This window comes from Artibeus jamaicensis, unplaced genomic scaffold, assembly GCF_021234435.1.
Source record: "Artibeus jamaicensis isolate MK-2021 breed Jamaican fruit bat unplaced genomic scaffold, CSHL_Jam_final contig_511, whole genome shotgun sequence".
Taxonomy (NCBI): domain Eukaryota; kingdom Metazoa; phylum Chordata; class Mammalia; order Chiroptera; family Phyllostomidae; genus Artibeus; species Artibeus jamaicensis.
Genome location: NW_026521866.1, coordinates 5,322,092 through 5,345,807, shown reverse-complemented (window position 1 = coordinate 5,345,807; position 23,716 = coordinate 5,322,092). Strand labels below are relative to the sequence as shown.

The following is a 23,716-nucleotide window of genomic DNA, read 5'->3' as shown; positions in this document are numbered from 1 at the left end:
TACTCTTTGTTTTTCAGGAACATCCTCAAGTTCTATTTTTCTCTTTTTCTGACTGCTATCTCCAGGAGAAGGTTCATCTTTTGGAAAATCATCAGTTTCCAGTCTTCTTTTCCTTGAAATGCCTTCATCATCACCAGAACCTTTGTCCTCTGGGACAATTTCAGCATCAACTCTTTTCTTAGATGGAATATCTTCCCCACGACTGGAACTCTCTTTTACAACATCATCTGCAAACTCCATTTTTCTCTTTTTCGGTGTGTCTACTTGCCCATAGGTAGGCGTCTTCTCAAAAAGCCTAGACCCAGGAGGGGCTGTGTTTTCATTAATACTGAATGAAGACTCTGTTTCTGAATCTATTGATGTTTTTGTTTCTTCAAGAGAGATCTTTTCACATTCCTCTGCTTTTGCAAAATTATCCATTTTTGATTATTTCAACAGATAGTAAAACTTCATAAACTAACACTGAAATGGCAGAAATTTGATTTTACTTATAAACACTTTAAAACAATTTAAACCAGAAGCTAACCATTTAATTTCAGTGATCAATTAGGAATTTTTTTTTAAATCTCATAAAAACAATGTTAATTTAAATTAATGCGATTTTATGAATAGGCCAATATGACAGTGCTAATTACAATCCCCAAACACTTCTATAATCTTACCCATAATAGTCACTATTGGCATTAAAACTGACAAATGAAGTTGGGGCATACAAATTCCTTTTCTATTCTGATACTTACTCTTATAGTCTTGGTTCCCAAATTATAGGCACAGCAGAATTATTTTAAACTTTTAAGGGAAGCACAGTGATATTGGATATCTGGAAGATATCCATATATGGCTTCACACCTTCAGCTAAATACACTGCACTACATCATTTAATGACTTCATAACTTTGTGAAGCTGAGGTTTTTGTGGCACAGAAGAAAATCAGTTAAATAGGAAACGAAGAAATGAAATTTGTGACGCTGAATCTTATTTCAAGGCTAGAGAAGTTGTACAATACCCAAAAGGTGTACACATTTCATTAGTAAAGACTCGTGGTTAACTGAGAATTAAACACAAACATTATTTTTTCTTTCAGTTTTTGTAATATTTTAAAAATAAAGTTGTTACGACATAAATCCTTAAATTCTTTGGACTAAACTACTTATGAGTGGTACTGGTAGGGTTTTTGTTGTTGTTGTTGTTATTGTTTTTGGCCAAGACACTGGAGAAAAAAAACAAAGGCACTAACAGCATCAAGAACAAGAAAAGTGTGGGAATTTACAGTCAACTTCTGAAATCCCTATTTTGTGACAGGTATCCGAATTAGGTTGAAAGTAAAAGGAGTGGCTTTGGACAAGAAGTTTCAACTCAGTCTGCAATTAAATAAACATTACATCCCTTTCAAATGTTCTTAGGCCTAATGGGACTGGGAGGGAAATAAGTGAACTGTCGCCTGGACAGGAATTGTTATAGTGATGTATTTATTGTCAGTCAATGAATTTACTGAAGTCCTACTACAGAGGAGCTCTATGAGGTACTGTGTGAATTAGTATTCAAGAAGCTTACAGCTTATATACCATTATTAAAATGTTAGCCTGTATTACTCAAAATATATGGAAAAGGGAAAGCAGAAGTCCAAAAATCAGTGACTTTCAGTAAATTCAGAGCCTGAAAGTTATGAAGGGGAGGGGGAGAGTCTTTTGAGTTAAGAAATTTCTGAATATGCTAATATGGGAGTACTAATAAGAAATAAAGTTGCTTGAGGGAATGAATGGATAACAAGAAGTCATTATAAATTGGCAAGTTTCAAGGGGTATGGAACGTTCGCTATTCAAGGTTTGAGTTAACAAAATACTAAGACATCCAAAATAGGAGCTGAAATGCCATCACTCAAAAAAAGTAATTTGCAGAATGGCTACTTAAAATGATTATCTAGTAAAAGTGGTTTCCAAATTATCAAGTCCTTATCTTCTCGGTCATTTATCTCCTAAAGAAGAACGGAAATAGGATTTAAATTAAAATGAACCAATGTGATTTATCATTTTCAGCTGTAACTAACACCTGAAATTAGTATTGGAAATAGGTGTGAATTTTCTTTATGTAGGTAACTCTATTTCTACAGACGAAATGTCATAAAAACAATCAATGCGGACATAATAAATCACAAAGAACTCCAACCGACAACAGAATTGGGTAAGAATGTTTGAAACTGAGAGCCAGAGTGGAATGATGAATCAATTCCAAACGCAAGAGGATCCTTCAGAATTCTGGAGGAAGGCGCTTAGGGAAGAGTCAACTGACATCTAGTTGGATGTGCAATAAATAACCAAATAGACATTTCCATCTGCCTTTCCAGTTACCTCTCAGGCAAGCCCTCTCATTCATTTCAGTTGCTCAGAGAACCAAGCTGAGCGCTAGGACCACTGGGCTAAAGGTCAACTCAAAAGCTCTCCTTCCCGACCCGGCAGTTAGACTAGGTCAACTAGTGGGCCCAGGAAGACGCGACAAGGCGATAATTTTTCAGTGAAGTTCACCCTTTTCCGTCGTTGTCACGGCCTACTCAGAACCAAACCTTCGGCTCAGGTTTCTAAAACGCCGCTCAACACACACAAACGCTCCTTCACATATGACATCCCCTCCCTACCTCGTCCTCACCGCGGGGCCCTAAAGTACGGTTCAAACACAGCTCTCAAGCTTTTCCAGACCAGGACTCGCTATCTCTGGAGGAGCACTAGATCCCGCTGACTCCAAGTACTGCCCATTTTGCTTCGCACTGAAGGCACAATAAACACCTCACAAAGGATGTTGAAGGCACAGTGGTAACACAAAACGAACTCGTGTCAGGACTCGCCTTCCACCTGGATGGCGGCGGAGGATCCAAATAAAATGAAAGGGAAGGCCGGAGTTCCAGCCTCCACACTTACCGGAACGGAAACCCTTCGTTCTGTTTGCGGAAGCACCCGGCGCCTTCCCCCAACTGCTGTTAACCCATTTCCGGAGAGTGCGCGGGCACGTGACTCCGCTCAGGGCGGTGAATGGAGCGTCGCGAAACCTTCGCACCGAAACTACGAGTCCCGCAGTGCTGCGCGCGGCGGCGTGCTGAGGGAGTAGCACAGAGGCCCACACGGTGTCAAGCACGTTGCCAGTGGGCGCGGTTAGGGGGTGGTGGGAAAGCTGGCGTCCACTGGAGCCGTGTGCGTTCCGGTATCCTGACCTACGTTCAGCCAGGTCACTTTGTTGAGTGACACCGTGGTGGCATCTGAGAAGCTGTCGTCTGGCCTCTGCGGTGGGACGCGGCAGCGGTTTCAACGTCCTAAGAGGTAGCCTGGGCCCGAGACCTTTAAGGGCAGCGGGAGGGGTGGAGAGGGCACCTTCATTCTGGTGCGTACTGGGGACCAGACCCGGGGCGCGAACCCGGCTTGCACTGCTCCTCGGGCTGTGTCAGAGATCCGCCTGTGGGGCAGGGGTCGTCCACAGTTGCCTGCTCACCACCCCAGCGGCCGAAAGAGATCACCCCCCTCCCTTCTCTCTCGGGCCAGTGTCAGGATCAGTCCTGCCTTTGGGACTTTTTCAGCTGTCTGCTCTGTAACCCTCCAACCCCTGTTCTTCCCTTCTTCACAATCCTGCTGAGCAAGAGCCTGGGTATCCCCGTCCTCGGAGCTGTCTTAAGAATGAGCAATTTGTTTCTTTTCCTTAGGGACTGGCAGATTATTCCCTAACGCCTTGTTTGGGAAGACGTGCCACACCTCCCTCCGAGGAGGCCTGTCTAAGCTCTCAGATTTGGGAGAAAAAGGCCGACCAAACCTATCCTTGAGAAAAGTCTCATAGTGTAGTATTCTTTGTTGTCTGGACTTTGATGGGGTGGCTGAGGGAGATAACACTTTCTTTGCCTGTCCCTCAAATTTCCACTGGAGAGTCAAAGGCACCTACAGTATTGAAACGGAAAAGTTCCATAGGTGAGGGCTTTCAACTGAGATTGGGGTCAAAACCATACCTGTAGACTAGTTGTGACTTTGTGTTGCGCCTCAGCACCTCCCCACGTTAAAAGTGTGAAAACGTGGTCACATTTTATCATCCATCTTAAATTGGTCCTTTTAAAAGCAGTTTTAAAGATGTGTTTTACTAGCCTGCCTACTTGTCAGCTGGGGCAGTTATATTAGTGAGTAGCCTTTGCTTTGGGGAAGGCAACATTTGCAGCATGTACTTAAATACTCCACTCAACTTCCAAATAGTGGCCATTAACCTTCTGAGATTGTTGGCCCTTTATAAACTTTGAACCAAGAATGAATGAGGTCTATTTTTAACAAATGAAGTTGAGCCATCCATTTTAGATGATTGTCCTTGTAGTTTTACTAGATTCTGTGAGCTAGGTTGGGAATTGACTTCGGTTCATGTATATTGACTGCAAACATATAGGTCTTAGAGACTGAACATACTATTTACACATCCAGGCATTAGATATTACATAATCCATCCAGCAATTACATGGTCCTATTTGCTGATTCTGATGCGAAAGTTTCTTGAGATAATTGCAGTTGTAACTTGAGGGAAAATGAGTCTAATTTCGATTTTTAAAGAAATTTTATATTAGATTAAAAGCCTCTTACTATGTGTTTATACAAACTCCATCATGAATTGCTTCATGTGAGATGTAGGGAGCTCACATTTTGTAGTTTTTATAAAACTTAACTGTAAGTCATGTAAATTCAGTTGAGAATACAACTCTTGAAAGTAGTTATTAGTGGAGAGGGAAACGTCTGGACCAGGTAAAAATGTTCTAAAATTGCTGTTCATGTTATTTTTCCCATTATTACATGTGTAATATCTGGTTTTCTGGAAATTGAATTAAAATTAAAATAATTAATATTGTAGTACCCTCCCTGTGCAAGATTAAGTGCTTTACACATTTGAACTCATTTAACTCTTACATAATTTAGTGGGATAGTTGTTGCGATTATTTTTGTGTTACAGATGAAGGTTAAATAACTTGGCCAAGGTTGTGCATCCGGGAATTAGTAAAACTAGGATTTGGTCCCAGGTGGTCTAGCTCCAGAAACCAAACTCTGTGATAATAATGAAACAGTGCCTGCTAGAAAGCCAAACTCATGACTAGAAGTTTGGCTTTCCACTATCTGATACATAGTAGATTTTCAGAAAATGTTTCGATAACTTCTTAATGCTTGGATCATTAGAGAAAAATAGTTGGGTAAGGGTATCTTGCTAGAATGTGAGATCCACCAAGAGAGGATCATCATTTTGTTCAGGGACTTAACCAGGTGCTTTGAACAGTGCCTGGCACATAGCAGTGTTTATTGAATAAATGAATTGCCAAGAAAGGTTTTTAAAAGTAGATTTTTTTAAAGGACAGATAAAATTTCTTTATGTGCTGTTTTGATTATTTGGCCCATTATTCACCCACTCACGCCACCTGGTTTGGATTATACTTTGTCAGCGAAAGAAAATGAAGTAGCAATTTATAAATTTTCTGGTCAGATTAAGGACAAGCAACAGATCCAATAGATACCGTCCTTCTTTTTTCAGTCATTAGTTCTCAAAATGATTTGCCATTTTAAAGTGTGATTTCTGGTGTAGAGTTGAAGATCACACTTTTGAAACATAAACATTGTTTTTAAAACCTAGATACAATGTTACAGCTCCCTAAAATGATGTTCTTACAGGTAGGAAATACAGGTGGTTTACCAAAAAGTTGTTTTTCCAAAACATCTGGGAGGAAGGACTATCCCTTCAGTCCACTCTCAAGTGTCCCTACTAAAATTTTACTGCCTTATTGAAGCACATAAGATATTCCAGTTTAAAAGGTTTTTTTCTGTAGTTGAAAGTAAGACTTGGTTGAGAAATCTCTATTTTTTATGTGTAGTGACTCATATGTTAACTAGGCTATATAGTACCTGGTTATTTAATCATTCACTAATCTAGGTGTTACTGCGATGGTATTTTCAAGGTGTGGTTAACATCTAAAATCAATTGACTTTAAGTAAAGGAGATTACCCTTAAAAATGTGGGTGGACCTTATGGAATCAATTGAAGGCCTAAATTTAAAACCAGAGTGTTTCAAGAGGAAATCATTCTTCTTCAAGACTGCAGCATTGATTTCTGCCTTTGTTTCCAGCCTGCATGTCAGACCTACATATTTCAGAGTGGCTAGTTCCACAAGTATGTGAGCCAGTTCCTTAAAATAAATCTGTATCTATCTATGAGATAAATAATCTAATAATAGATATCTAACAGAAAGATCTATCTAAAGAGATATAGGTAGGTAATATACTTATATATTTTCTTTTATTGGTTCTGTATTTCTGTAGAACCCTATCTGATTCAAATTTTAGTACCTCGAGTGGTTCTAGAGGAACAGAATCTTAAGAATGAGTTATCTGAATTGGTTATGGTGTTTGAGGAATTGGTTCCCGAATCTGATTAGATTTAAAGGCACTGATGGCTATTTTTAGTGATAAAGAGAGCACTTATAGTCTAGGGTGTGAGGTGGCAATAGAGATACATAAAACGTCACCATTGGACACTCCTGATTAAATACTTAGAAGACACGGGGTTCTAGATAATCATGCATTTGGCCACTTAAAACATTTTTTTGTCAAATTAACAAGTGCAGTGAGACGCTGCTCCTAACTGTGCTGGAAAAAGTGGGGAAAGAAAAGAATGAGTTCCATCTTCAAATTCCCAGGTCAATTAATCTCTTCATAATTGACCTGAACGTTTCTGTGTCTGCTCTAAAGAAACTCTTCTCTGCTCTTGCTGCAGAACTGAGATTGTTGAAAACTAACCCCAGAGTCTCATCCTGCGGAGTGGCTGAATTACAGTACAGAATGAATTCCCAATCTAACAGAATGTCTGCTGTTAAAGTAAGGGGGATTGGTTGGGAAGGAATGAGATCCTCAAATTTGGAATGGGATAATGAACCCCTAAATTTTGATCAGTCTTTTTTGCCACCCTTTTGAAGGCATTAACCCAGTTGCCCTGGCTGGTGTGGCTCTAGATTGAGTGCTGGCCTGAGAACTGCAAGGTTGCTGGTTTGATTCCCAGTTCAGGGCACATGCCTGGGTTGTGGGAGAGGCAACCACACATTGATATTTCTCTCCTCCTTTCCCTCCCTTACCCTCCCTCTTAAAATAAATAAATAAAATCTCTTAAAAAAACTTTTTTTAAAAAAGGAAGTTAACCCTGCTTATCCTGAATAACTAACTTGTAATGGTCTTTCCTGGGGTGATTGTTTTGAGAGATATTGCTAATTCTCCTCAAGAACTACTCCTACTACTCTTTCTTGGTTCTAGACCTATAACTGGACTCAAATCCAGCAGGCCCCTAAGGGTCAGCTACAAAATGTGACCCATGAAGAGTTGTGCCACAGTCTTAAAAAACAGATTTTTAAAAAAATTTACACAAATAGGAATCTGGGGAATATGTGTGGAAATAGACATTAAAAGTGTAGAATAATTGTGGCAGGAACATAAAGTTGGATCAGGTTGAATTTATTGATATAGGACCACTAAACAGAGATTCTGGATTCACCATTCTAACTTGAGGGGTTAGAAAGAGCTCTAACACTTTGGTCGTTAGGCTAAAACGTGGACGAAAAGGTGACCCATGCTAAATGAAGTTAAAATGCCTGAACTGCCATGACGTACTATAGAGAAAAGGATCCAAAGGCTTAGGGAGAATGGAATGGTAAAGTGGATTCATCATTTGAGACCTGCTCACCCACCTTCAGAGAGTCTAGACAACACTCCTTTCACTGTGATTTTGGAAAGTAAATTTGTGAGGAGAGCCCCAGCAACCATGAAGAGTTCTATGATTGCTCTTCTCTGTGTGTCAGAAATTATAGTGGGAGGTTTGGCACTGAACTGAGGATCCTAGAATGCAGCAAGGATAATTGGAAATTGGGCAAATATTACAGAGAGGTCTATTTTCTTAATGGCATATCAATATGCTGAAGGAAAGAAGCCAGAGGAGAGGGTAGTTGAAGTACAGAAAGAGAATAGCAGTAAAAAAAATACAAGGAAAATGTGACTGAGCAGTCTTAGAAAAGACAGGAAGAAGTTAGCTCAAAATACAGGTGGAAGACTGGCTTTTGAGTATAGGAGCAGTTTATATTCTGAGGAAGGAGTTAATGGATTCCTGCCTGGATGTGGATGCAGTTAACTCTGGAAGGGGGAAGGTTGAAGTTGAGAAAATTCACCCCTCATAACTTTGGTTAATTTTTAAAGGGAAGAGGGGGTTAGCTTTATCTAATATTTATTTATTAAATAAATATTTATTGAGTGCCTCTGATGTGCCAACCAGCCTTTGTTTTAGGCACTTGGAATGCAGCAGTGAACAAAACAGGAAAAACAAACAAAGAACCACAACTGTCTTTATGGGACCATAACTGGTAAACACAATAAATTTATATGGGATGTTAGAAGGTAAGTACTATGAAAAGAAACAAATAGAGCAAGATAAGGAAGATAGGGATGTCACAGCTAAAAGGGAGGGGAGGATTGGGAGCAGTATTCCAATTTTATTCTATTTTATTTTTTTAAGATTTTACTTATTTATTTTTAGAAAAAGGGGGAGGGAGAAAAAAAGGGAGAGAAACATCAATGTGTAGTTGCCTCTCCCGTGCCCCCTCTGGGTACCAGGCCTGCAACTGAGGCATGTGCCCTGACTGGGAATCAAACCTGTGACCAGTCATTTTGCAGACCAGCACTCAATCCACTGAGCCACACCAGGCAGGGCAGTATTCTAATTTTAAAAAGAATGATGAAACTAGGCCTCACAGAGCTGGTGTCATTTGAACAAAGACTTGTATGAAGCAGATGGGTTAGCCATGCCAACTTGGAAAGACTTCCAAGCAAAGGAAATTAAGCAACTAGTGCACAATTGTTAAAGTAGGGAACTTTTCAGCATGTTGGAAGAGCTGCAAGGGGCTTGTGTGGCTAGAGCAGAGTGAGTAAAAAGAGAAGACAGTGGGGAATATATTCAGAAAGAGTAAGGAAATAGATGATGTAAGGCATTGTGAATAATTGTAAGGTCAAACACCCTTACTCTAAAGAGTAATTGGAGAGTTTAAACAGAAGAGAGACGTGATCTGATGTGTTTTATATTTTATCATAAGCTAAAAGTAAATGTAAGAGGCTTGGGGAGGTTGGGAAAGGTATAAATAGCCATTCAGAGGAATGGTAGAGGAAGCTGATCAGGAACCATCGTGGATCATCATGCAGAATTCAGAGCCTTTATAAGATAAAGGTGGTAGGTATACTATCAAAGTATGTGAGTACTTACTCACTTGTATGGTTTTTGTTGGCTATGGAGATGGAAACAAGTGGTTGGAGTAGCTCAGGATTAGATTTTATAGGCTGGTATTACAGAAAAAGACAAAGTAGTAATTCAAATTATTCATTGTAGAATCTAGGCTGGGTTAAGACTTCAGAGTGAAACCAGGAGGGGCCATTAAATCTGAAGGAAAAAGAGTGGGTGGGGCGGGGGGTATATAAGGAGGGCAGGTTCCTGGAACTAGAGTAAGGGAGTAGAGGCTGGAAGTAAAAAAGGGTACAGAGAATGAGATAGTGTAGTTTCAGGATTCAAGTTATGGAATGATTTCAAAGTCAAAGGCTCAACCAGTGCAGCGAATTGCTAAAGAAGCTGGGATTTTGTATGGGTTATCCAAAAGGAAAAAATGGCAAAAGTTTAAATGAAGCAAGAATATGAGCTTGGTTTGACCAGGTCAGTAGGTAAGAAGAGGAAGAAGGGAAATTAGAACAAACTATTGATACAGTATACTAAGTGCTAGATACTTAACATACTCTATCTCATTTACACATCATAAATACCATATTATAAAAATATAATTAATTAACCCTACTTTGAGGGATGAGGAAAAAAAACCTATATAAAGTAATGCCAGGAGAGATTGGAACTCAGATCTTTCTGAGAGCAAAGGCTGTATTCTTCCTGTTGCAGTGGAATGATACCTGCCAGAGCTGAAAAGGTAGAAGTGGAATCATGTGGATTCTGGAGCAGTGTTACTATTGCAGATCACCATGGCTTATCTTATAGAACTTAGAATTTCTAGAAAAAGATAAAGATACAAACATTGTGTGTAAGGTGATACATTTATGTAGTAATTTTGGAAAAATCACTGATTTTCTTTACAGGTGATACATTTTACTTTTAAGGCTGCTCTGGAAATTAATGAATGAAATCAATAAATGAATGGAATTCCTTGGGGATTCACTAGAGGGTAGAATTTAACCTTTTATGAAGATTGAGAATTTAACCATGGTTCCATCATTACCACAGCTTTTTTATATGCATCAATTCTTTAGTGAGAAAGCTCAAAAGCAGATAGCTTAAAGGAGATGGCTTATATAATGAAATTGAATCCATTTAATGCATTAGGGGATGGTAAAGTAATAGCCCAGAAAGTACCACAAATAACCTTACATGCTTTTACTTTTTTTAAGGATCAAACTAAATTTGATTTAAAACATTAGTCAAGGTATGATTGAAGAGATTGAAATGAATAAATTGGACTATTAATTTGTTGAAAGAAGAAAAACTTATATTTATGATAATTGACAGTTTGTAGAATTACAGGCAATTCAGCTAGCCTTTTATTAATGTTTCCACCTGACAAGTTCTACATTTATCCTTTGCTTATACAAAGTATCAGAGTTGTATTTGGCAAGGCCCCAATGTACCTCTTAAACAATTAAAGAAAAAGTATATAGCATCCTCATATTATTTCTCCCCACCCCCTAGTTTCTCCTATTAACATCGTGTATTAGTGTGGTACATTTGTTAAAATTGACCAACCAATGTTGATATATCTTAGAATTCACTCTTGTATTGACAGTTCTATGAGTTTTGACAAATGTGTAACATTTATCCATTACAATATCATACAGAATAGTTTTATCACCCTAAAAATGCCCTTTGTTCATCTGTTCATCTCCTCCCTACCTTATTTTGGAGTCCCTGGAAACCACTGATCTTTTTACTGTCTGTAGTTTTGGCTTTTCCAGAATGTCATATAGTCGGAACCATACAGCCTTTCAGACTGATTTCTTTCTTTTAGCACTATGCATTTAAGATCCCTTCTTGTTTTTCATGGGTTGATAGCTTTTTTCTTTTTATTACTAAATAATTTTCTATTGTATGGAGGTACCTCAGTGTATTTATCCATTCACATATACAGGGACTTCTTTGTTGCTTCCAGTTTTTTTGTAATTATGATAAAATTGTGGGAAACATTTGTATGCAGGTTTTTCTGTGAACATACAGTATTTTGTCATGTGTAATGTGCTCCTGTGTATAATGTGCACCCACTTTTTATGTGCGTTACATACAGAATTATGCTCATTATTATACCCATGATATGTAATCATTATACTCATGTATAATTCATACCCTATTTTTCCCTCAGAAATTTGAGCAAAAAAATGTGCATTGTACATGGCAAAATATGGTAACTTTTTGATTCATTTGGGTAAGTACCTAGAAGTGCTACTGATTGATAGTATGGTAAGCCTATGTTTAACTTCCCAAGAAGGTTCTTAACTGTCTTCCAAAGCGACCATCCATTTTACATTCCCACTGGCAATGAATGAGAGTGCCTGTTGCTCCATATCCTCCCCAGGATTTGGTGGTGTCAGTGTTTGGACATTAGTTATTCTAAAAGGTGTGTAATGGTATCTCGTTGTTTTAATTTGCAAGTCCCTTTTTTGAAAATTGAGATACAATTAACATATTATATAATTTTCAGTTATACAACAATTTGATATTTCTGTACATTGTGAAATGTTCAGCCCAAGTCTAGTTAACATCAATACCACATATAATTACATTTTTCTTCTTGTGATGAGAACTTTTAAGATTTGCTCTCTTAGCAGCTTTCAAATACACAATACTTCATAACTGGAAGTTTGCACCTTTCATGCCCATTTTACTCACCACCCCACCTCTGGTAACCACCAGTCTGTTCCCTGTATCTAAGAGTCTTGAGTGGTGTTGTGTTTGTTTTTGTTTTTAAGATTCCACATATAAATGAGGTCATATAGTATTTGTCCTTTCTGTCAGACTTCACTTAGCATAATGCCCTCCAGGTCCACCCATGTTGTTGCAAGTGGCAAGATTTTCTTCTTTTTATGGCCAAATAATACTCCATTGTGTATATGTATATACATATACACAAATACCATACATATTTAATATTTTGAGGACTCTCCATACTGTTTCCAATACTAGCTGTATCTTTTTACATTTCCACCAACAGTACACAAGGGTTTCCTGTTCTCCATATCCTCACCAATACTTGTATATATTGTTATTTCTTTTTTTTAATAATAGCCATTCTAACAGATGTGGAATGATTTTAGCATTTTTTCAAACGCTTATTTGCTACCTGTAAAAAATTTGCTATCTACTTTTGTGATGTGTCTGTTCAGATCTTTTCTTTTTTTTAAATTATTTTTTATTGATTATGCTATTACAGTTGTCCTGATTTTCCTCCCTTTGCCTTTCAGCCAGCGCACCCTACTCCCTCAGGCAGTACCCATACCATTGTTCATGTCCTTGGGTCATAAATACAAGTTCTTTGGCTACTCCATTTCCTATATAATACTTTATATTCCCCAAGGCTATTCTGTAACTACCTATTTGTACTTCCTAATCCCCTCTCTTAACCCATTCCCCTACACACCCTTCCTATTGGGTAACCATCAAAATGCTCTCCATATCTATGGTTCTCTGTTCTTAATTTGCTTAGTTTGTTTTTTAGACTCAGTTTTTGATGGATTTGTATTTTTTGCCACGTTATAGTTCACGGTTTTGATCTTCTTCTTTGTAAAATAAGTCCCTTTAACATTTCATATAATAAAGGTTTGGTGATGATCAACTCCTTTATTTTTTTCTTGTCTGGGAAGTTCTTTATCTGCCCTTTGATTCTAAATTATAGCTTTGCCAAGTAGAGCAATCTTGGCTGGAGTTCCCTGCTTTTTGTAACTTTGAATATTTCTTGCCTATCCCTTCTATCCTCCAGAGTTTCTTTTGATAAGTCAGCTGACATCTTATGCGAACTCCCCTTTAGGTAACTAACTTTGTTTCTCTTTGTTGCTGCTTTTAAGAATCTCTCTTTATCTTTAACATTTGGCATTTTACTTATGATGTGTTTTGGAGCGGGCCTCTTTGCATCCATCTCGTTTGGGATTGTCTGTGCTTCCTGGACTTGCTTGTCTATTTCCCTCACCAAATTAGGAAAGTATTCTTTCATTATTTTTTCAAACATACTTGCAATTTTGTGTTCTTTCTCTTCTCCTTCTGGCACTCCTATGATGTAAATGTTGGACATCTTGAACTTGTTCCAGAGGCTGCTTATATGGTCCTCACTTTTTGGATTCTTTTTTTTTTTCTTATTGTTCTGCGTAGTTGTTTTTTCACTTCTTATGTTTCAAATCATTGATTTAATTCTTAACTTCATCCATTCCTGTTGTTTCCCTGTAAATTGTTCTTCATTTCAATTAGTGAATCCTTCATTTCTGATTGGATCTTATTTATGATGCTGAAGTACCTGCTAAGTTCCTTGAGCATTCTTATAACCAGTGTTTTGAACTCTGCATCTGATAGATTATTTATTTCCATTTCATTTAGCTCTTTTTCTGGAGTTTTGATCTGTCCTTTCATTTGGGCCATGTTTCTTTGTCCTCTTGTTTTGGCAGTCTCCCTGTGTTTCTATGTATTAGGTAGAGCTGCTTTGACTCCACATCTTGGTAGTGTGGCTTAATATGTTAGGTGTCCTGTAGGGTCCAGTGGCACAGCCTCCCTATCACCTAAGCCAGGTACTAGAGGTGTGCCCTTTGTGTGGGCTGAGTATACCCTCCTTTTATAGTTGAGTCTTGGTTGCTGTTGGCAGATCAATGGCAGGAATTTACACAGGCCAGTCAGCTACAAGGATTGGCTGTTACCATTTATCAGCAACATCCACCTTCCATGGAGGATCAACTGTGTACGAGCAGGGTGGTGGTGCTCGGATGTGGTCTGTAGCTGTCCACTGCGTGTGCTGGCCCGGCGGTTTCACCTCCAGGCCATTCTCCTTCGTCTTGTGTTTTGCTCTGGGCTTCTCTGCCGGAGCTATCAAGCAATCTGAGATGGCTGCTACTTGTTCTGGGTTTGGAGATTCCCAGGCAAAGACAAGCCGTGAATCTACACTGGCTGCTGCTAGTGCCAGACCTGGGAATTACTGAGGCCAGCTGTTGCTTATTTGAGAGGATTTAGGAAGTTTTGAAGCAAGGGTGACCAGCCATTTACATGGAAAAGCAGTGTGGGTAGGCCTCTAAGTTGGGTGTGGCTGGGACTCTGGGGATCTCCAAGGCAGATCAAACAGTGTTAGCCAGAAAGATGGAGTCTGAGATATGGCTCTGTGTGGGGAGGGTTTAGAAAAGGGACAATGGCCTCTACTCGCCTGGATGTCAGACACTTCAGTGCCTTTCAAGCTGCTGTTGGATTGCTGGTGCTCAGAGGGAGAGAGTCTGAATAGGTGAATCTGTGTGGGTTCTTTAAGAGGAACTGCTTGAAGTTCCAGCATTTTCTTCCAATGACTCATTCCCCACTGGTTTGGGCAGCCAGAAGTTGTAGGGACTTATGTTCCTGGCTCTGGAACCCGGGACTGGGGAGCCTTTTGTGGGACTGGGACTCTTTGCTCCCAAGGTATCCCTCTCAAATTTTCATCCACCACATGTGGGTGAGGGACAAGCCGTTTCTTGTTTTCACCTCTATTTACCAGTTTGAATTGATGCAGTTTCTCTAATTCTGTAGTTGTCGGACTTGTATTCAACTCAATTTTGGAGTGATGGTTGTTCTATATTAGTTGTAATTTTGATGTGGTTGTGCAAAGAAGCTCACACCCTATTTTCCAGTTTTTTTAAGTATATTTTATTGATGCTATTAATATAAATAGCATAAATATTTATGCTATTGCAGTTGCCCAATTTTTATCCCTTTTATCCCCCCACCACCACCAGCATTCCCTGCTCCCTTAGTTCATGTCAGTGGGTCGTACATATAAGTTCTTTGGCTTCTCCATTTCCTATACTATTCTTAACATCCCCCTGTCTATTTTATACCTACCATGTATGCTTCTTTTTAAAAAATTTTTTAGAGAGAGGGGAAGGGAGGGAGGGAAATATCAATGTGGTGTTGCCTCTCATGCGCCCAACCCAAGCATGTGTCCTAGACTAGGAATCAAACCCACAATTCCTTGCTTCATAGGCCAGCATTCAGTCCACTGAACCACACCAGCCAGGGCCATTTATGGTTCTTATTCCCTGTACCTTTTCCCCCTTCGTCCCCATTCCCCTCCCCCTCTTGACTGATAACCCTCCATATTATCTCAATTTCTTTGATTCTGTTCCTGTTCTAGTTGGTTGCTTTGATTTTGTTTTTGTTTTTTAAGTTCAGTTGTTGATAGTTGTGAGTTTGTTGTTATTTTACTCTTTATAGTTTTTTATCTTCTTTTTCTTAGATAAGTCCCTTTAACATTTCATATAATAAGGGCTTAGTGATGATGAACTGCTTTAATTTGACCTTATCTGGGAAGCAATTTATCTGCCCTTCCATTCTAAATGAAAGCTTTGCTGGCTAGAGTAATGTTGGATGTAGGTCCTTGCCTTTCATGACTTTGAATACTTGTTTCCATCCCCTTCTTGTTTGTACAGTTTCTTTTGAGAAGTCAGCTCATAGTCTTACAGGCACTGCTTTGTAGGTAACTCTCTCCTCTTGCTGCTTTTAAGATTCTCTCTTTATCTTTAATATTGGATAACTTAATTATGTTGTGTCTTAATGTGTTTCTTCTTGGAGCCAACCTCTTTGGGACTCTCTGAGCTTCCTGGTGTTGCATGTCTAGTTTCTTCACTAGATTGGGGAAGTTTTCCTTATTATTTGTTCAAATAAGTTTTCAATTTCTTGCTGTTTCTCTTCTCCTCTGGCAACCAAACTTCCTGTTAGATGTTTATTTCTCCTCCTTTTCCATGTCAAGTGATTTGAGTTTCGGTTTCTTTTCCTTCACTGTTTGTTCCCTATATATTTTCCTTTATTTCACTTTATATTACCTTCATTTCTTCATTTTGCAACTGAACTCAGTCATTTCTGTGAGCATTAGGATTACCAGTGTTTTAAAGTCTGCATCTGATCAGTTGTCTATCTCCTCATCACTTAGTTCTTTTTCTGGAGTTTTGATCTGTTTTCATTTGGTCCATATTTCTTTATTTTAGTGTACCAGTCTGGATGAATGTTTCTTCTTTAAATCCTTGGTTGTCAGACTTGCATGCAGTTTGATTTTCTGGCAGTTTTGGGTTTTTTTTTCCTTTTAAATTGGTTGTTATCAATCTTTTGGTTGTGTGAGTAAGCAAATTGTTTCTGTCTAGGCTTCCATCTTGGCCAGAACTCTCTCTGTTCAGATCTGTATCCCATTTTGTAACTGCAGTATTTTCTTATTGTTGAGTTTCTAAAATATATCTGTATTTTAGAAAAAGAATTCTCTGTATATTTTATATATATATGTGTCTTAACTAATGTGTTCTGCAAATATTTTCTAACAGTATGTGGTTTATCTTTTCATTCTCTTAATACTGTCTTTCATAGAGCAGAAGTTTTAAGTTTTGATGTTTTGATGAAGTTCAACTTACCATTTATTTTTTCCTTCATAGATCATGATTTGGTGGTGTACGTGAAAAGTCATTTCCAAACCTAAGCTCACTTAGGATCTCTTCTGTGTTTCCTTTTAGAAATTACATAGTATTGCATTTGACATTTATGCCTATGATCCTGTTTGAGTAAAGTTTGGTGAAAAGTATAAGGTCTGTGTCCAGGTTCTTTTTTTTTTTTTAATTTTTACATGTGGACACCTGCTTGTTCCAGCTCCATTTGTTGGAAAGACTGTCCTTTCTGCATTGAATTGCCTTTGCTCCTTTGTCAAGGAGCAGTTGACTGTATATGTGTGCATCTCCTTCTGGACTGTATTTTGTTCCATTGATCTATGTGCCTGTTTCTGTCTTCGCATTTATTTAGATCTTTGATCTCTTTCATCAGAGTTTTATAGTTTTTCTCATATAGATCCTGTATATGTTTGTTAGGTTTATACTATACTAAGGCTATACTAAGGCTTTTTTGTTGGGGGGGGTGGTACCTTTTTTTTTTTGTAAGGATTTTATTTATTGAATTTTAGAGAAGGGAAGGGAGGGAGAAAGAGAGGGAGAGGATTGTCAAAGTGTGGTTGCCTCTCAAACACCTCCTACTGGGGGGCCTGGCCTGCAACACAGACATGTGCTTTGACTGGGAAGTGAACTAACAACCCTTTGGTTTACAGGCTGGCACTCAGTCCACTGAGCCACACCAGCCAGGGCCGGGGATGGTACTTTTATAAATGGTACTGTTTTCACTTCAAATTCCTATGTTTCATTGCTATTAATTGACTTTGTATCCTGTAACTTTGTTATACTTGCTTATTATTTCCAGGAGGGTTTTTTTGTTGTTTTTTTTGTAGATTCCTTGGAATACTCTACATAGGCAGTTATGCCATTTTCAAATAAAGGCAGTTTTATTTATTCTTCCTTTACAACCTATGTGCCTTTTTTTTTCTTTTGATACTTTTTTTTTCTGAATTGTCCTGGCTAGGACTTGTATAATATTGAATAGGACTTGTGAGAGAGGACATCCTTACCTTGTGCTCACTCTTAACAGGAAAGTGTACCATTAAGTATCAGATTAGCTATAAGTTTGTTGTCAGTATTCTTCATCAGGTTGAAGAAAGTGCTCTGTGCTCATAGTTTGCTAAGAGTTTTTCAAATCATGCACAGGAGTTGGGTTTCGTCATAGAGCTTTGCTGTATCAATTCAGGTGATCATATGATTGTCTTAGCTTTTTATGTTTGATCTTCAGATATGAACAACTCTTTCATATCTGGATTAAACCCCACTTGGGTGGGATATATAATTCTTTTTAAACATTGTTGAGCTGAATTTGCTATTTTGTTGAGCAATTTTACATCTATGTTGATGAGAGATACTGGCTTGTAGTTTCCCTATCTTGGTTAATTTTATCTGGTTTTGATATTATGGTAATGCAGGCCTCATAGGATGAGTTAGGAAATCTTCCTTATGCTTCCATTTTCTGTAAGACATTGTGGAGAATTGGTAGTATTTATCCTTTTGGTAGAATTCTCTAGTGAAACATCTGGGCCTTGTTCTTTCTTTATATTGAAAGATTATTAATTATTTTCACTTTCTTCAATAGTTAGAGGGCTATTCAGGTCATCTATTTGTCCTTGTATGAGTTTTGGTAGTTTATGTTTTTTAAAAAATTTGGTGTATTTCATCTAAGTTACCATATTTATGGGCATAGAGTTGTTCATGGCATATTTTTATTACTTTGTTAAATGTTTATGGAACATGAACATGATTATGAGGTGTCATGATTCCTGTTTCATTACTGATATTAGCAATTCGTGTTTTCTCTCTTATTTAGCCTGGCTAGAAACTTAATCAGTTTTATTGGTATGTTTCAAAGGACCAGATTTTAGTTTTGTTACATTGTTTTTCATTTAATTTCATTGGCTTTTGCTTTGATTTTATTATTATTTTCTTCTGCTTGCTTTAGGTTTAGATTACTCTTTTAGTTTTCAAAGGTGGAAGCTTGGCTTATTTAATTTAGAGCATTTTTCTTTTCTAATATGTGCATTCAAAACAAGACTACCATCTTGCAACATATACCGTAATAATCTCAAAATTGATAAAAGATTTAAATATAAATCATGATACCTTAAAATCCCAGAAGAAAATATAGGCAGTAAAATTTCAGATATCCCATGAAGCAATATTTTTACCCATATGTCTCATAGGGCAAAGGAAACAAAGGAAGAAATAAATAAATGACTAAATCAAATTAAAAGGCTTCTGCATGGCTGAAGAAATTATCATAAAAATTAAAAGGAAACCAACTGCATGGGAGAACATATTTGCTAATGATACATCAGAAAAGGGTTTAATCTCCAAAATACATAAAAAGCTTATATGACTCAACACCTGGAAGAAAAAAATCCAGTTTAAAAATGGGCAGGACATCCGCCAAGATGGAGGCATAGGTGGATATGCCATGCCTTCTCACACAACCAAGTTTAGAGACAACTAAATATTAGCAACAGAAAACACAGCCAGAACACAGAAAATTGAACTTTTAGGAAGTCTGTTAACAACAAATTCTTCAGCCTGACCGGTAAGGGGCGAAACCAGCAGCTGGTGGAGCGGGGTTGCACAGGAAAACACGGTCAGATGGACTCAGGTGCGCGGAATCCAGGCGCAGGATTGGACCTAGTGAGCAACCTCTGCTCCTCACCCAGCCTCACGAAACAGCAGAGAGTGCCGCCATTTCCCCGCTCTGACCACGCCCCCACATACAGCGTCACAACCCAGCGGCCTGGGGGTCCAAGGCTCCTCTCCTCACACTTAAAGGGCGTGAACAGACCAAAAATGGCTCGAGAAGATCTCAAAGCCCCAGAGCCTATAAATCTAAGCGATGAAGAAATAGCAAAACTCTTCAGACGCACAGTTTAAAATACTGGTGATCAGGATCCTCACAGAACTGGTTGATTATAGCCACAAATTAGACAAATATATGAAGGCGAAACTAATTGAAATGAATGGAATTGCACAGGAAACCAATAGCGATGAAAAGGAAACTGGGACTCAAATCAATGGAGTGGACCAGAAGAAAGCAAATAATGGCCAAACAGAAAAGAGTCAAGAAGCAAGAATTCAAAAAAATGAGGAGAGTCTTAGGAACCTCCAGGACATCTTTAAATGCTCCAACATCCGAATTATAGGGGTACCAGAAGGGGGGAAAGGCACAGCCACCAGTGGAAAACTTATTTGAACAAATAATAAAGGAGAATTTCCCCAAACTGGCAAAGGAAATAGACTTCCAGGAAATCCAGGAAGCTCAGAGAGTCCCAAAGAAGTTGGACCCAAGAAGGAACACACCAAGGCACATCATCATTACATTAGCCAAAATTAAAATGAAGGAGAGAATCCTAGAAGCAGCAAGAGTTAAGGGGACAGTCACCTACAAAGGAGTCCCCATCAGACTGTCAGCAGATTTCTCAAAAGAGACCTTACAGGCAAGAAGGGGCTGGAAAGAGGTATTCCAAGTCATGAAATCCGAAGACCTACAACCAACATTGCTCTATCCAGCAAAACTTTCATTTAGAATGGAAGGACAGTATATAAAGTGCTTCTCAGATAAGATCAAATTCAAGGAGTTCATCATCACCAAGCCCTTATTATATGAAATGTTAAAGGGACTTATCTAAGAAAAAGAAGTTAAAGAAACATGAACAGTGAAAGGACAACAAACTCACAGTTATTAACAACCACACCTAAAACAAAAGCAGACTAAAAGGACAGCTAGATCAGGAGTGGAAACATAGAAATGAAGATCTCAGGGAGGGTTAGCAACAGGGGAGTGGGAGGAGGAGAAGGGGGGAGAAGGTACAGAAAATAAGTAGCATAGACAGTAGATAGAAAATAGATGGGGGGGCAAGAATAGCATGGGAAATATAGAATCTAAAGAACTTGAGACACATGGACATAAACTAAAGGGGGGTGATGGTGGGGACAGGGGAGTAGGGTGGAGGGGAATGAAGGGGGGGAATAGAACAACTGTAACAGCATAATCAATAAAAAAATTAAAGAAAAATGGACAAAGGAGCTGTATAAGACATTTCTTCAGGAAGGACATACAGAGGGCCCATAGACATATGAAAAGGTGCTCAACATCACTAGCCATCATAGATGCAAATTAAAACTGCAATGAGGTATCACCTCACACCCATCAAAATGGCTATCATTAATAAATCAACAAACAACAAGTTCTGAGGAGGATGTGGAGAAAAGGGAACCCTAGAGCACAATTGGTGGGAATGCAGACTGGTACAGCCATTAGGGAAAACAGAATGGAATCGCCTCAAAAAACTAAAAATGGGACTACCTTCTAACCCAGCAATTTTAGTGCTGGGAATATACCTGATGAATTCAGAAACACCACTTCAAAAATTATGTACCCTCGTGTTCATAGCAGCACTATTTACAATAGCTGAGATGTGGAAACAGCCTAAGTGCCCATCAGTAGATGAGTGGATAAAAAACTGCGATACAGTTACACGGTGGAATAATACATAGCAGAAAGAAAGAAGGAATTCCTGGTTTTTGTGACAGCACGGATGGAACTGGAGACTTATGCTAGTGAAATAAGCAGGTCTATGAAAGACAAATACTATGTGATCTCACTTAAAAGAGGAATCTAATGAACAAAATAAACCAATGAGCCAGATAGATCCAGAGCCATTGAATCATGGACCAGACTGACAGCTGTAAGAGGGGAGGGTGGAGGTGGGGACTGACTGAAAGAAAGTGAAGGGATTAGTCAAAGAACATATATGAAGGACCCATGGACACGGACAACGGTGTGAGGATTAACTAGGGAAGTGTGGAACAGGCTGGGTGGAAATGGGAAAAGTGGGGGAAATTGGGACAACTGTAATAGCATAAACAGTAAAATAGTTTTAAAAGATTTTATTTATTTTTAGAGAGAGGGGAAGGGAAGGAGAGAGACATCAATGTGTGTTTGCCTCTCACACACCCCCTACTGGGGACCTGGCCTGCAGCCCAGGTGTGTGCCCTGACTGGGAACTAAACCAGTGACTGTTTGGTTCACAGACTGACGCTCAATCCACTGAACCACACCAGCCAGGGTGACAATAAAGTATTTTTTAAAAAAGAAATGGAAAAAAAAAACATATGCATTCTATTCTATAATTTTCCTGTGAGCAGTGCTTTGCTATATCCCACAACATTTGATAAGTTGTACTGTCATTTTCATTTACTTCAAAATATCTTAAAGTTTCTTTTTAGACTTTTTTGACCTGTGAATTATTCAGAGGTATGTTGTTTAATTTCAAGATATTTAGGGGTTTTGTAGCTATCTTTTTGTTAATGATTTCTAGTTTAATTCCATTATAGTCTGAGAACATACATTGCATGATTCCTATTCTTTTCAATTTGTTGAGGTATGTTTTATGGCCCAGAATGTGGTCTATTTTGTTAAATGCTGTGTATACTTGAGTAGAATGTATATTGTGCTGCTGCTCAGTAGAGTATTCTATAAATATCAATTAGATAAAGTTGATTAACAGTGTTGTTTAGTTCAACTATATCCTCACTGATTTTATGTTTGCTCGATCTGTCAAGTACTGAGAGAGGGGTGTTGAAGTCTCTAATCTTAATAGTAGGTAACCATCTCTCCTTTCAGTTCTGTCAGTTATTGCCTCAGGTATTTTGATCCTCTCTTGTTAGGTGTATGCATGTTTAGGGCTTTTATATTTTCTTTATACTATCTTCTTGTTGTGAAATACCCTTCTTTTTCACTGATAATCAAGGAACTTCTGAAGTCTGCTTAGTCTGAAGCTAATAAAAAGCTAATACTCCACCTTTTTTTTTGGATTAGTGTTAGTGTGATATGTATCTTCTCCATCCCTTGACTTGTAACTTATGAGTCTTTAGATTTAAAATGGGTGTTTTTTAGGAAACATATATACTTGGCCCTATCTTTTTAGAATCTATTCTGACAGTCTGTCTTTTAATTGGCATATTTAGAACACTCACTTTTTAAGATTTTAGTTATTTATTTTTAGAGAGAGGAGAAGGAAGAAAGAGAAAGAGAGAAACATCAGTGTGTGGTTACTTCTCATGTGGCCCCCACTGGGGACCTGACCTGCAACCCAGGCATGTGCCCTGACTAGGAAGTGAACCAGCGACCCTTTGGTTTGCAGCCCATGCCTAATCCACTGAGCTACACCAGCCAGGGCTAGATCATTTCCTTTTGAAGTTATCAGCACATTTTTGGATTAATATCTGCTGTGTTTGAAAATGGTTTAGTTGTCTTTTGTTCTTTGCCCTTCACTTTTCAGCCACCCCTAGTTTTAACTGAGAATTTTAAGTATATTTTATTGATTATGTTACTACAGCTGTCCCATTTTTTCTCCCCTTTATCCCCTCTCCGCCTTGTACCCCCACTACCTTGTAGCATTTTCCTCCCCCTTAGTTCATGTCCATGGGTTGTACGTAGAAGTTCTTTGGCTTCTCTATTTTCAGTACTGTTCTTAACCTCCCCATCTATTTTATGCCTACCAATTATGCTTCTTATTCCCTGTACCTTTTCCCTCTCATTCTACCCTGCCCCCTCCCCACTGATAACCCTGCATGTGATCCCTATTTCTGTGATTCTTTTCTTGTTCTAATTTTTTGCTTAGTTTTTGTTTTTGAGGTTCAGTAGTTGATAGTTGTGTTTTTTGTCATTTTACTGCTTATAGTTTTTTATCCTCTTTTTCTTAAATAAGTCCCTTTAACTTTTCATAGAATAAGGGCTTGGTGGTGATGGACTCCTTTAACTTGACCTTATCTGGGAAGCACTTTATCTACCCTTCCATTCTAAATTATAGCTTGGCTGGATAGAGTAATCTTGGGTGTAAGTCCTTGCCTTTCATGACTTTGAATACTTGTTTCCAGCCCCTTCTTGTCTATAAGATTTCTTTTGAGAAATCAGCTGATAGTCATATGGCAGTGATGAGTCAAGGAGTCATGGGCACTCCTTTGTAGGTAACTCATCTCCT

The 23,716-nt window shown here is 38.5% G+C and overlaps 2 protein-coding genes across 4 annotated transcripts in view; one reads left to right on the top strand and one right to left on the bottom strand.

Moving 5' to 3' along the window:
- RNMT (RNA guanine-7 methyltransferase) overlaps positions 1 to 2,965 on the bottom strand; it is a 32,273-nt gene extending 29,308 nt beyond the window's left edge. The window contains exons 1-2 of one of the 3 annotated variants that reach the window (XR_008392289.1): positions 2,633 to 2,824; positions 4 to 462 (exon numbers count right to left, since the gene is read on the bottom strand). Coding sequence is in view for 2 of the 3 variants with exons in the window: in XM_037167149.2 (XP_037023044.2) it covers positions 4 to 420 (417 nt within the window). In the remaining variant the exon portion in view is untranslated. Of the gene's footprint in view, positions 1 to 3; positions 463 to 2,632; positions 2,825 to 2,912 lie in introns of those variants that run through there. The other 2 variants (XM_037167149.2, XM_037167150.2) reach the window with 2 other exon arrangements.
- A 118-nt stretch (positions 2,966 to 3,083) lies between these two features.
- The window catches only part of FAM210A (family with sequence similarity 210 member A), a 40,201-nt gene continuing 19,568 nt past the window's right edge, over positions 3,084 to 23,716 (top strand). The window contains exon 1 of the mRNA XM_037167151.2: positions 3,084 to 3,308. The gene's annotated coding sequence lies outside the window, so the exon portion shown is untranslated. The remainder of the gene's footprint in view (positions 3,309 to 23,716) is intronic.